Raw genomic sequence first — 13,327 nt, forward strand, 5'->3', positions numbered from 1 at the left:
TTCAGAAACTTTCATGGACTCAGGTCAAAGGAAGATGTCCAAGGGATGCTCCTAAGCATGGAGTATCTGCTCCTTTGGAGAAAGACCTGAAGGCTTCAGGTCATCTTGGGCTTTGTCCAGAGCGTGCTGGTTTAACAAAGGCAGGGAAGTTCCTCAACAGGGGATAATCCATTGCTCATCACCTTGGATGGCTTGAGATGTTGAAGGCTCTGGGTCCACCATGGGGAAGCAAGGCAGTGGCCAGTTTAGGGGGCAGGATGGATATGGCAGGGGGGCCATTACGCTCCCTGGAATGGCCTCTGCCTCTGTGTGGGCTCTGGCGGGGCCAAAGGCTGCTCTGGGGCATCCAGACAATGGGTCACCCCCGTCCTGCCCAGTGCTGAGGTGACATGGGAGGGGACACACAGAAGGAATGTGGGGCCAGGCCAGCCCCAGCCCCTGCTTAGGTGTGTCCCTGCCCTGGCTGTGCCCTGGGGCTGTGGGGCCGGGCTGTGGTGTCCCTATGGACAGTGTCTGGGGACAGGGAAGTGGCACACAGGGCTTGGCCTGATTGGTGGGTCAGTGGCCGAAACTGCCATGGAATCCCTGCCCTCAGAGCTGCTCAAGAACCACCCACACAACAGGAGCCAGGCAGAGCCTGTCTGTCAGCTGGTGGTGCCACCAGGGCAGGGTCCATCCCTGCCTGACAATGTCCCCATCCTCAGCCTTGCTGTCAGCCATGGAATCACTCAGGCTGGAAAAGCCCTTTAAGATCACTGAGTCCAGTTCCCCCAGCCCTGCCAAGTCCAGCACTAACCCAAGTCCCCAAGTGCCACATCCATGAGCTCTCCATTGCTCTCAGCCTTTGGAAAATGCCAGGACAGTTCCAGTGCTAATAAGACATTTGTGTAATTAAAAAAAAAATGAAATTTATGCTGTGCAACATGTTGTGACAGATTTACACAGCACAGACCAAGCACAGTGACTGCCCCAGAGGTGTGTCAGGGGCACCCTTTACACAGCCAGGGAGGAGCAGAGCAGGGTGAGCCCGGGGCAGGGTCACTTCAGGCACTACTCAGGAGCTGTGTGTGCCTTTCCCAGAGCTGAACACTTTCAGAATGATGTGCAATTTCTGTTSCATGCAATGCTGTGGTTTGGAGCCTGCTGAGGAGGGCAAAGGGGCCAGAGGACACCAGATGGACACAAACAGGAGCATGCAGTGCCTCTGGGAAAGGCCTCCTCAGTGCCATCCCTGAGAAGTTCAAGGGCAGATTTAGGGTCAGACTGCTCAGGAAGGGTTAGCTGAATGCAGCTGGGTGCCATGGGGGARGTGTCCATACCTGGGCAGTTGCCCTTGGCTCCCCTGGCAGTCAGCAGGCACCCAGAGCACCAGGAATAGCTGACCTCCTCCTGTGGGCAGCCCCAGGACTGTACCCTGCCTGGGGGTCAAGGGGGCTGTTTTTGGCTCTTTGTCATCTCCTGAAGGTACGAGCTCTCAACCCATGTTTCTGTGCTTCTCTCCAGCTTCATCACCCGCCTCCCTCTGTCACCTTCCTCACACCTGCAGCACAAATGAACCTAAAATGGCTCAGAGGCCCGTGACCCCAGCTCTGTTCGTGTCCCCATGTCACAGACAGCCACATCCAGGTACACCCCGATGCCCTGACAGGTGCCTGTGGGTGATCCAGGAGATTTCTCACAGGCACAGGCTGGTCCATGTGGGCACCACGCTGGCTCCAGGCCCACAGCAGCCATGGGGCCGCCTTACAGACTGTGATCCCACCCAGACAATGCCAGGGCTGCGCTGTCCCTGAGCCCACCTGGTGCTCTGCTCTCTGGCAGCAGAGAGCTCTGGATCCTACTCTTTCTCTCMCAGCTCCTCGCTGGAGAAGGATGGRACTGACTCTGCCCCTTCTCTGGGCATGGTCTGCAGCCTGTGGTTGGCCTAAAGCTGAGTATTTACAAAGCTGCTCTTGACTCCAAGAGTCTGGTCCAGCACATCTGCTCATCTCAGCACTCGAGGCACCAACACCATCCCACCCTGCCCAGCCTGGGACCCTCATTCCTGTCACTCACCTCTGTCACCGCGGGCATCCCGGCTCTCCAGCCCTGCCTGTGCTGTGTGGTTGCATCCCTTGCCCTGGGGGATTGAAGGTGTCAAGTGAGACAGGGGCAAGACTGGGGGGCTGAGCTGAGACCAGCACCTGGGACAGGTGCCCTGTGCCAGGCCAGGGATCAGGTCCCACAGGTCCCACCCCGACATGGCATCTGTGAGCTGTGACCCCTGCTCATAGGAGAGCCTGGGTCACTTCTCACACAGGCAGGGAGACAGACTTTGGACAGACTTGGCAGACGCAGCTTGTGGGTTTCCCTGGCCCTTGGCACGGCTCCTGGGGCTGCAGAGCAGCCGTGCCCACAGGGGAACACACCACCAGAGCAACCAGGGCACAGATCTGAAGAGGGACAGAGAGAGCGAGGTCTGGACAGGGCCTGGCAAACTCATTCCCTGTGCAGGCACACCCCCTTCCCACCATCATGGGGAGAGGATGCAGGGATCCAGACCTCAGTCCAGCTGCCACCTCCTCCAGAACAGAGCCCCGGAGCCACCAGCACCGTCCCCCGACAGAGGGGACACCCGTTCTCTCCCAGCCTGTTCCCAGCAGGGTGTGCCCGGCTTTGGGTTGGCGTCAGTTCCCCCCACGTTAAAGGAAATGTCTCTGCCCCCTCCCTGTCCTGCAACGAGCCACGGCAGAGCCATCATCTTCCTGGCGTTCTTCCCCCTCGCCTCTGCGGGCGGACTCATTCTGGCTCCCCACCCATGGCGGGGCTTTTGGGAGAGCAGAGCGAAGAAGCTGGGAATTCCCGGGACAGCAGCCGGGCGGGCAGCAGGGACACGCCGGACACACGGCCGGAGGCACCGCAGCCGTGCGGGGCAGGACAGTGCGGAGCAGGACAGTGCGGAGCCAAGAGCCGGGAGCCAAGAGCTGCGGAGCCCGAGCGGGGGTGGGGAGCCGAGCGCTTACCTCTGCCAGGGTCCCCGGGAGCCGCGGCACCCACAGCGCCAGCAGCGGCAGCAGCAGCGACCTCATGGGGACCTGGTGGCTGCAGATCAGAGGGATGGCAAGTTGGGGGGTGGCGGGGGGCAGCTCCTTAGCAGTGGCTGTCCCCAGCCAGCCCCTTCTCCCACGGCAGCCAGCAGCCGCATCCCCACATACTTTCCGAGCGCGGGTGACAAGGTGACATCAGTGGGGACCGGCCGGCGAGTGGTACCTCGGCCGGGCCCGCTGCCCCCGGGCAGGGGCAGAGCTCGCCTCCGGCCCGGGAGAAGCCCAGCGGGGACGGCTCCCTGTGGCCGGGAGCATTTGCTGCTGTCCCCGCGGGTCCGTGTCCTGTGCGCTGGCTCYGCAGCTGGCCCGGAGCGAGCGGCTGCGGGCAGAGCCGGGGCTGGGCCGGGCCGGGGGGCTCGCTGCCGGCCGGGGTCTCGGGGGACCTCGCTGCGGCGGGGGCTGTGCGGGGCCGGAGCCCGCTCTGGCATCGGCAGGAGCTCCGGGAGCGGGAGGAACGGGAGGAGCRGGAGGGGAGGAGACAGAGCTGGACTGATGGCGGCTCCGGGCTGGGAGGGAGCGCTCGAACCGCCCCCAGCGCGGGGAGGGAGGGAGCGATCCTCTGGGATGCTGCGGGCAGCGAGGGCACGAGTGTGGCTGCGGGGTGCTGGGCACCCTCGGCTCTCCGTGCCGCRCTTTCGGGCACCCCTCGGCTCTGTGGGCTTTAATTCCGCCGCAGACTTAGCGGAATCAGAGGCTGGGGAGCGGGTGTTTGGGCACGCCGAGGGGCAGGACTGGGGGTCTCTGTGCCCATGGGAGTGCACACCGTGAGAGCTCCTGGGCATGGCATCGCGCGGGCACAGAGGTGCCCAAGCCACGTCTGCCCATCGGAGGGGCGGCTGAAAGGAGCCGTGCCCCGTGCCCGGGGTGGGACAGCGCTGTATTTTGGGGGGCTGCCCTGGGGAGCGGGCTGTGCCCCCCGGGCTGTGTGCRGGGCCGTGCTCTGCGGTGCTCCGCGGCGTCTGTGCAATGCGTGGCAGCATGCCAGCTCTGATTCAGAGCCGAGAGATGCCATTGGCTTCACATCAGCGCTGGRGATCTGGGACAGTGCTGGAAGAGGTTCAGTGATGCATCAGTCCGGAAGCCAGTGCAGCCTTTGTGGCCGTGGGAGTGTGTCCTGGTGGCCAGCACGGCCACCTATGAGGACTATTCAAGCTCTGCTCATTACCATGAGCCACCGAGYTGTCAGAGTGGGACACATCCCCCACCTGTCCCCTGGAACACCAGAATCCCTCACCAAAAGACTTAGAAGTTTGTCAGGTGGAATCTGGGACAGACAGAACAACCTTCAGTATCTGGACAAAGATCCAGGAAAGCTCCAGCTCCAGCTCTTGCAAGCAATTGAGAAGAGAGGGGGGCATAGGGGACCTGGTCTAGGACCCATCACCAACCCCGGGTCCATACTCCAACCCTTCTGACAACACCCGGGCTGATGGAGCCAGTCGGGAAAGGGCTCAGAGAACATGAATCYCCTTCGCTTTGCATGGGCGACAGTTAATTTCCGAGGTCCCGGCCAAATGGGACCAGTGCCAGGACCGGGTCCGTGGCCACAGTCACGTCTCTGCAGAGGTCCCTGCCTGGACTGGGCTGAGGACAAAGAAGCCCTGGCCCTGCAGCTCAGCCCAGCAGGTAGGGCTGGTTTGTCACTTCTGTGCAGGGCTTAGATGCTCCCCCAGCAGAAAGGCACAGCTCTGCCACCAGAGCCCCTCTGTGTCACTCTGTCTCCAGACCTGCCCTTGCTCTGCACCCTGAGCACAAAGATCGGRGTGGGAGCAGAAGGCAATGCCATGTCTCCAGCACYGGCAAGATGAATGCCCTTAATGCCTTATTAATTTTTTTAATCAATTAACCATCTTTAATGGCCACAGTTCCAAGGGCTGAATGCCAGAAGTGCCGTGGATGCATCTGCTGAAGTGATGGATGCCCAGGGTAAGAGCTCTGGCTCTTAGAGATCCCCTGATAAGCATTTGGGACTGAGGTCTTCCAGCACCTGGGGTGATGAGGCTGACCTGTCCCCTCTGAGGACACCCATCCCTGCTGCTGGACACTGGCACAATGGGCAGCTGGCCACCCCCCCTGACACCTGAATGCAAGGTGAAGGCTCACAGGTACTGGGGGTGATGTCCCCCAGTCCCTGATATGGAGTACCCCCCCAAAACCAGACAGGGGGATATTTGGGGCTGATTGCTGCCTTCTGCAGTGGGCTGGGGACTGTTTTTAGAGGCCCCTTTCCAGAGCTGGGCGGCTGCAGCCAGCTGGGAGGAGGCTGGAGCTCCTCGCTGCAGTGAGGGTTTGCCAGGTTTRCCCGGGGGCCCAGGGTGGGATCACAGAGGTTACAGCTGGCTGGACCCCAAAACACGTTTGCAAAGAGAATTCCAGGGGATGTCCCCACGCAGGGCCATTGTGAGGTGCAGCGTGCCAGCACAGGTGACCCCACTTTGGATGGGGGGTTGTTCCCTGCCATGAGCAGCCTGGAGGGTCACCTGCAGGGAGGGACAGGGGCAGCTCCAGCAGTGCTGGGGACTGCGGTGTCCCTGGAGCGTGGCAGGTGATGGCAGAGCTGAATTTGATGAGCTCTGGCTGGTGAAGCAGGGGCTGGAGGTGAGGATGGAGGGTGGACTGAGAGCTGTGACCCAGAGACATGGGACAGGAGGGACCCGTGACTATGACAGAAAACCCTGGAAGGAGATGTTGCATCCCCAGCGTCAAAGGCAGTGTCCCCTGCAGTGGTGGCATGGACAGGAGGTTCTCCCAGGCCACGGAGCCAAGGTGGGGGGGCTTCTGCAGCTTCAAAGCATTCCAAAAAAGCAGCTCCAGGCCAGCCAGAGGACAAACCCAGCCACAGGAGTCCTRGGACACTCCAGCTGGGCTGTTTCTGCAGAGAAGCTGAACCTGTGCGTTTTTGCTGCAGCAGCCCCGGTGCCTGCACAGGCTCTCTGCACAGACAGAGCCATCTCCACAGCCTAAATTGCTGCAGCCCTGCACACCTGCCCCACCAAGGCTGCTCCTCTGGCGTGCCAAGGAGCACAGGGTCTGTTCTACCTGCTCAGGTCCCTGCTGACCACGCAAGGATTCCTGGAACAACACGATATCGGTTCCCTCGGACCTTGCTGCTGTGCTGTGCCACTGTCCCGCACCTCCTCGGCCAGGAGGACAGGTTACCTCACCGGGCATGAAGACAGGCTGGGGGGATGCCTTGCTGCCCACCGGGAGGGGATTGGCCTCTGAACATGGGCCGGGAGACATCCCAGCAGCTTTGGCATCCTCTGTGAGCCCTGGTGGCACCGCGAGCTGTCCCCTCCTGCCACAGGAACACACACGAGTGTCCCAGTCCCACTCATTTAACCCCGGGTGCCAGTGGCTGTGCTCGGGGAGTCCTCCCTGAGCTCGGGGCTGTGGCTGCAGTGGAACAGCCCAAAGCGCTGCTGGGATCCCAGCCCAGCCCCATCCCTGGCGCCGCAGGGCTCAGCAGCCTCCACACGACACAGAAGCTGCTGCTCCTGTGCCAGCCCTGCCCWCCCCACGGCCACCTCAGTGCCACCGTGCCACCTCAGGCAGGGACAGAGAGAGACAGAGCCCTCCTCCCGCTGTCAGATCTCCCCTCCGGTCCCCCCGACAGCGAAGCCTTCGGCTGTGCCAAACCCAAAGACAACTGCAGAAGGTTTCTCCACCCAGCAGCTGGAACCGGGCCTGGAAACTCAGGGGCTGCCGAGTCATCACATTTTCCGCGAAGCGGCGAGCGCTACCGCAAGGCGCAGGGGGATGGGGACGCCCCGCCGGCCGCCCGGGATGGCTGCAKAGCTCGGCCGGACGGGGCTGGGAGGGGACCGGGTCTGGGCAGCATCTGGCGAGGGGCAGAGCCGCAGCGAGGGACACGCTCATGGCCTGAGCTCTGGGGGAAGCAGAGCTGGGACAGGGGACCCGGCAGCACGTGTGTCACTSTAGGGCCGGGTCCTGTTTATGGGGTGAGGGACAGTAGCCACAGTGCAGTGGCAAAAGCTGTGGGCTGTCCCCCCGAGCAGAGCCAGCCCCAGGACAGAGCAGGGTACACCTGCTCCATACTCCATGCGCTGGTCCTCTCTCCAGGTGCCCTGGGCACGGAGCTGGCAGCACCGGGTTTGTCCCTGCAGAGCCATCTCCCAGACCTGGGCACGGCCCTGCACACCTGGCAGGAGGTGGGGCCTCCCTGGGAAGCACCTGCTGGAGTGAGGATGGGCAAGCGGGCAGCAGAGTGCCCACTGCACCCGAGGATGGGCAGGGTGGGCAGCAGAGTGCCCGCTGAACCCGAGGATGGGCAGGGTGGGCAGCAGAGTGCCCATCACACCCAAGGGTCCCAGCTGTGTCACAGGGTCTGTGCAAGGTGACAGTGGTGGGTGATGCTCCCAAGGCTGGACACAGGCAGAGCCTTGCARGGTCCCTGCCAGAGGTCAGCGTGTGGCTGAGGACACTGCCACAGGGACTCCAACTGTCACTCAGAGGGCACGGGCATGGCCTGGTGCTGTGGGCAGTGCGGTCACTCAGAGGGCATGGCTGTGCTGCTGGCAGTGCTGTGGGCAGTGCTGTGGGCAGTGCTCTTGGCAGTGCTGTCACTCAGAGGGCACGGCTGTGCTGCGGGCAGTGCTGTCCCTGCATACAGGAGCCTCTGCTGCTGTCTGGACCTGCAGCCCTGATACCTGTGTGGGATCTCTGCCATCCCTCCCCGGGCAGGTTCCTGTGCATCCACCCTGSTGCCCTACAGCAGCGTATGCCCAGGGCCCCCATGATATATGGGGTGGCACTGGGATTGGGCTGGGAACAGCCCTGGGGCTCCTGCCCAACAACAACCCTTTGGTCCCTGTCCGTCTGTCCCTCCCAGTGCCCACCAGCGYTGTGAACTGCCCCAGGACACAATTTCTCCCCTCTGCCGCTCAGAGGTGCTGAGAGCTGCCCAGGGCTGYGAGGGAGGAACGAGAGGAACAGGCTGCTCGCAGGGCAGAGCCTGCAGAGGATGCAGGTGCTGCTGGGACCTCTCCCTTTGCAAGGTTCACACGCCACGGCTCTCCAACCCTAAACCCTGGAGCACTGGGWTGCTCCTTCTCCAACCCCTTGCAAGCGTTTGATCATTCCCAGGTGGAGCCCTGCCAGCGCCGCCGCTGCCTCCTGACCCACGCTTTGCTACTTTGGAGCTCTTCCCATTCTGCAGAGGGGGAGGGCAGGCAGGCAGCGGGGACATCACATCACCAGCCACGCTGCCCGGGCTGGGGGAGTGGCAGCAGTGACCCCGTTACCGTCACCTGGGTGATGCTGYTCGCTCCCCCCGCGCTGCTGAAGCCCTGGCAGCGGAGCCCGGGATGCCTGCGGCTGCGAGCCCGGCGCCTCGCAGAGCTGGGAGCGCAGCGCTGCGGTGACTCAGAGCACGCCCAAAGCCGGCAGAGCCGGGCAGACCTGCTCTGCACCCCCGGGCTGCGGGTGCCGCCCCTGRGGCTCAGCAGGCTCCGCTTTCCCTGGCCGGGCAATAGGAACCCACTGGGGAGGGCTGAGAGCAGCCTGGGCAGTGCCCGCCCCAGACCTGCTGCGAGCGGTGCCRGGGCAGCACCTGGCTCCAAAATCACCCACCCCGTGCCCTGCTCCCGCCCTGTGGCGCAGTGCCAGCCCAGTTTGGCAACAAGGGTGCCCGATGCTGCCAGGATGCCATGCACACGGAGCCGAGAAGCTGCTCTCAGTGCCCACCTGTGCCCGGGCACGGAATCTCACCGGCGCAGGCACGGCCAGAGAGTGCCGGGCCCCGCTCCGGGCACAGCCGGGGGGTGCTGGGCTCCGCTCGGGGCACAGACTGGGAGAGCTGGGCTTTGCTCCGGGCACAGCCAGGGAGAGCCGGGCTTCGCTCCGGGCACACCAGGCTTCACTCTGGGCACACGCGAGGAGTGCTAGGCTCCGCTCGGGGCACAGCCGCGGGGTGCCGGGCTCCACAGCCGCGGGGTGCCGGGCTCYACAGCCCCGCTCGGACGCTGCCCATCCCCTGCCGCCCCCGCCCCGGGGCTGTGGCATCAGGTTTGCGCGCACTGTGCCACGGCACAGGAGGGTCCGCGCTCCTCTCCCCGCCGCACGCACCCGGGCTTCGACCGCGCGTCTGGGGAGAGGGAGGGAACAAGGAATGGGACTCGTACCTCAGCCGGCGGGTGTCCCCGGCGGTGCTCAGCCCGTTCCTGCGCGCCGGGCCCGTGCGATGTCAGCCTGGCACGCTCGCACTCGCCCGTTCGCTCGGCTGGTGCGCGGCCCTGACGTTCAAGTCTGGGCTGGACCGGCGGGAAGGCCCGCCTGGGCTCGCCCAGCTCTCGGCTGCAGGGTGCTGGGRAGGAGGGATCAGCTGGACAGGGATGTGTCCTGTGGCCCCTGGAGGGCAAGGGGCTGCGCTCCGGGGGCAGGAGCCGCACGCCAAGGCGGCGGGCTGGGCACGGCTGGCTCCTCCCTGCGCCTTGCCAGTTTGTCACACGTGCTGCGGGTTCAGCCAGGGACCCTTGGGYAGGGTGAGCATCCCTCTCGTGCTGCTGCTGCAGAGAGGAACAGCAGAGCCTCAGGACAGCGATGAAGGCAGCACAGGCASCCAGCCCGGGCACCTGGAGGTGTTTGTGGGCTGTGATTGCCAAAGGCTGCGCTGCCCTGAGCCCCRTCAGAGCATCCATCCCGGAGTGAGGGCATCCCGGCCCCCTCAGTCCCTCATCAGGGGATGGAGAGGAGCTGGTGCATTGGCTCAGGAGGTGCAGGGCATTCCAAGAGCTTGTCCAGAGTGGCACTCCTCCTCACCCTGGTGCAGGGGTGACAGCTGGTCCCTGGGGACAAGGACTTGCCAATGGGTTTGGAGAAGGGCTGGCAGCAGGTCCCAGGGCGCTCCTGTTCCCATCTGGATGGGTGCAGCAGAAGGAGGTGTAATAGCCCTGGCACCGAGTGTGAGGGCTCCTGTCCTCTTCAGCCCCAGCTGCCACCAAGGTYTGGACCTCCCACCTTGGACAACCCAGGTCCTGTGTCACTTTTCTTGCTGTCTCACCTTGGACCTCCCAGGTCCCATCTCACCCTGGATATCCCAGRTGCTGTCTCCTGGCAGAATGAGCCCATTTTATCCCAACAAGGGCACAGTGGGGTCCTGCAGCACTGTGAAGCACATGGTGGAGGAGTTCTGTGCCCAATCTTTCCCAGTGCCACAAGGGAGGGTCACAYGTTTCAGCTGCCACTCAAAGGGCAMCCAAAGGGCATTCTGCAGACAGGGAGAGGGACAGCAACTGGAAGCCCTGGACGCTGCTGCCACGCTCAGTAGTGACACAAAAAACCCAGCYTCCAAATTTGGAAAGTGGCTCAGTTTCCAAAAACCGCCACGAGCTGAAAATCCCGGGTCAAAACGAAACCAGGCCCAGCCTCTGGTTCAAAATTTCCTGTATAAAAACAAACCTGCAGACGGCTGCATTTGCACACAAAAGGTTTTGTTTTCGGGAGGAAGGTCTCTTTTTTACAGGAGTAAACACAAAGCCTGCCCATCTTCCATGTCACAGGGTGGGAAGGAGATCAGCCTGTCAGCTCACAGGTCACTGGCAGGGCATTGTCCCCTCTTACTGCCTGGCTGCTGTCCCTCTCCCTGTGCCRGTGCCACCACCATCACCACCACCGTACCCACTGGTAAGCCCTGTGCTCAGGCACTTCACTCCCGTTCCTGTAGCTGTGACACCTTTTGGTGTCCATGGCAGGGCCTGGAAAGCTGTGGGGTGGCCCCCCAGGGGGATCCTGTTCCTGTCCCTGTCCTTGTCCCTGTCTCTGTCTCTGCAGTGTGGCTGCTGCCCTAGCAGTGCCCTCTCGTGCGGCTCCTCGGCTTCTCCCTGGCACCTCCCATGGCTCGCAGAGCCAAACACAACACRAGTCCCTTTTGCAGGCTGCCAGCAGTGCCCGCTGCACCCAGTCCCCTGCAGGAGCTGCTCTGCTCCCTCCCCGGGACCCTCTGGGGGACCCTTTCTGGGTTCTGCTTGCCCAGCCCAGCTGCAGAGAGCCCAACACCCCTGGCCCCAGGCTGAACCACCTTTAGGGCTGGTATAGCAAGCCCCAACACCCCTGACTGCAGACTGAGGCACCTTTGGTGCTGGCACAGGGATCCCCAAGACCCCTGGCCTCAGGCTGAGGCACCTTTGGGGCTGGCACAGGGACCCCCAACACCCCCAGCCATGTTTGGGGCTGGCACAGGAACCCTCAACACCCCTGGCCCCAGGCTGGGGCCGGCACAGGCTGGCTGCTCCCCCAGGCATTGCTATGGGCAGGCACACATCCCAGCTGATTCCTGGGACACATCTCGGCCACAGGCACGGCTCCCACGGCCATCGATGGCCAAAGGCTTGGCTGGCACACACCCAGCCTCGCCCGGTGGCTCTGCAGCTCTGGAGCACGGGTGAGGCACTCACAGAGGGGTGCAGGGTCAGCACCCTCCACCATTGCCTGCTGACCATTTTGTCTGTCCTTTCAGCCACAACCCCTGCAGTTTGACCAGGGTCAGCAGGACCCTTCACTGGGTCTTCCAGAGTGACCCAGAGCTCAGTCTTGCCCCTCCAGGAGTCCCCAGTGAAGCCTCCATCGAGCTGGACATCCTGATTTTGGGGTTTGGGGGGCTTGGGGACCTGCCTAGCCACCAGCCTTGGAGAGCTGGTCTTACCCAAAGCACTGGCAGAAGCTATTTTCACCTGTGAGCTGGAGCATACCTGCCTTGCCTCAGTTTCCCACCCACACAGCAGGAAGCAGAGATGCCCTGCTGCTAGAGGGGAGGGAGGGAGGGAGAGCAGGCGGTAACGGGGATGCATCAGGCTTTCCTGAGCGTCCTCATCCCCTCCTGGGCTCTCATTAGCGGCGCGTTTGGCATCGGGGCTGCAAAGCCACGCTGTCCTGCATCTCTCGTGGGTGGGGTCGGGCTGGGAGCGCTGCGGGGCCGGAGGGGCGGCCCCAAGGCTCGGAGGGATCAGCCGGGCTGCCGTTCAGCTTGAGCCGCTYGGCTGGGAGAGCCTAAAACAACAAACATCGCAAAGCAAGGGAATGTTTCACTGCTGCTTCTGGTCGCGTGGTTTCCTGTTTTCTGAGGAGCTCTTCCAGCACCTCTGGGGCAGAGGASTGGAAGAGCAGAGCCTGGTCCCGGAGCAGACCCCTGTCCGGAGGCTCTTCTGCTGCCTGGCWGAGGAGGTTGCAAAAGCTCGGCGGTGACCTTTGCCAGGGTCCTGCAGCAAGGGACGGTTCCTCTGTCCCTTCCCCTCCGGGCCAAAGGCATCCATGCACGTGTGGGCACACCCGGGCCAAGGACGGGTGCCCAGCCTGGCTGGSGATTCCTACAGACAGCTCCCCGTGGCCTGGCGGTCCGCACGGGCATGGCCAGCAGCTGCTCGGGCTACCCAGCCCCGGGAGCGGCATTCCTGGGCACGGCATGCTCTGGCTGCTGCTGTTGTGGGGAGCAGGAACAGCTCCGTGCCGCAAATCTGCCCAGGCAGGGCGCCCCATGGCACATCCCTGCGCCCCCATCGTCTATCCCTGTGCCCCCATCGCCCCCAGCCCTGCTCCATGCAGCCCAGGCCATGCACCCCGACCGTGGGCAGGGTGCTGAGCAGAGCCCTGTGCAGTTTTAGGGCTGTTCCAGCTCGGGCTCCATCCCTGCTCCCCCTGAGCCTGTCTGCAGTGGCACACACAGGTGAGGTCACCCTGCCTGGTGGTGCCTACTAGATCCTGCCACTGCTCCTCTGCCCATCCTCAAACCCTCTGTCCAGCCCCAAGCCCTCTGCCCAGCCCCAGCCCGTTCTACCCCAGCCCCAAGTCCTCTGCCCCAGCCTCAGCCTGGTCCTCTCTGCCCAGCCTGGAGCCCTCTGCCCACTTCATAGCCCTCTGTCCAGCCCACTCTGCCCAGCCCTGAGCCCTCTGCCCCATACTCGTATCCTCTGCCCCATACTCGTATCCTCTGCCCCATACTCGTATCCTCTGCCCCATACTCATATCCTCTGCCCCATACTCGCATCCTCTGCCCCATACTCGTATCCTCTGCCCCATACTCATATCCTCTACCCAGCCCAGCCCCCTCTGCCCAGCTCTCCAGCTTCTCCCTGCCTGTCATTGGAAGTCCTCTCTGCCCTGGAGGTACCAGGGCTGGTGGAACCATCCCGCCAGGTCTCCAGGGAAGCACACAGATATTTCCTCCACTCACAAACACACCTTTCCCCTCCTTTAGTGCACATTTTTGATGGCAGAGTCTGCGCTGT

At 63.3% G+C, this 13,327-nt stretch overlaps 1 protein-coding gene across 2 annotated transcripts in view; it reads right to left on the minus strand.

Annotated features, from left to right (window-relative positions):
- Positions 1-9,465, minus strand: part of LOC130584720 (receptor-type tyrosine-protein phosphatase V-like) — a 48,451-nt gene extending 38,986 nt beyond the window's left edge. The window contains exons 1-3 of one of the 2 annotated variants that reach the window (XM_057384869.1): positions 9,230-9,465; positions 3,003-3,081; positions 2,056-2,119 (exon numbers count right to left, since the gene is read on the minus strand). In XM_057384869.1, coding sequence (XP_057240852.1) covers positions 2,056-2,119; positions 3,003-3,068 — 130 coding nt within the window. In that variant the 5' untranslated portion in view covers positions 3,069-3,081; positions 9,230-9,465. Of the gene's footprint in view, positions 1-2,055; positions 2,120-3,002; positions 3,082-3,194; positions 3,540-9,229 lie in introns of those variants that run through there. The other variant, XM_057384868.1, reaches the window with a different exon arrangement.
- Positions 9,466-13,327: the final 3,862 nt, after the last annotated feature.

Source organism: Malurus melanocephalus, unplaced genomic scaffold, assembly GCF_030028575.1.
Source record: "Malurus melanocephalus ecotype Western Australia unplaced genomic scaffold, MMel_1.1 scaffold_752, whole genome shotgun sequence".
Classification (NCBI taxonomy): domain Eukaryota; kingdom Metazoa; phylum Chordata; class Aves; order Passeriformes; family Maluridae; genus Malurus; species Malurus melanocephalus.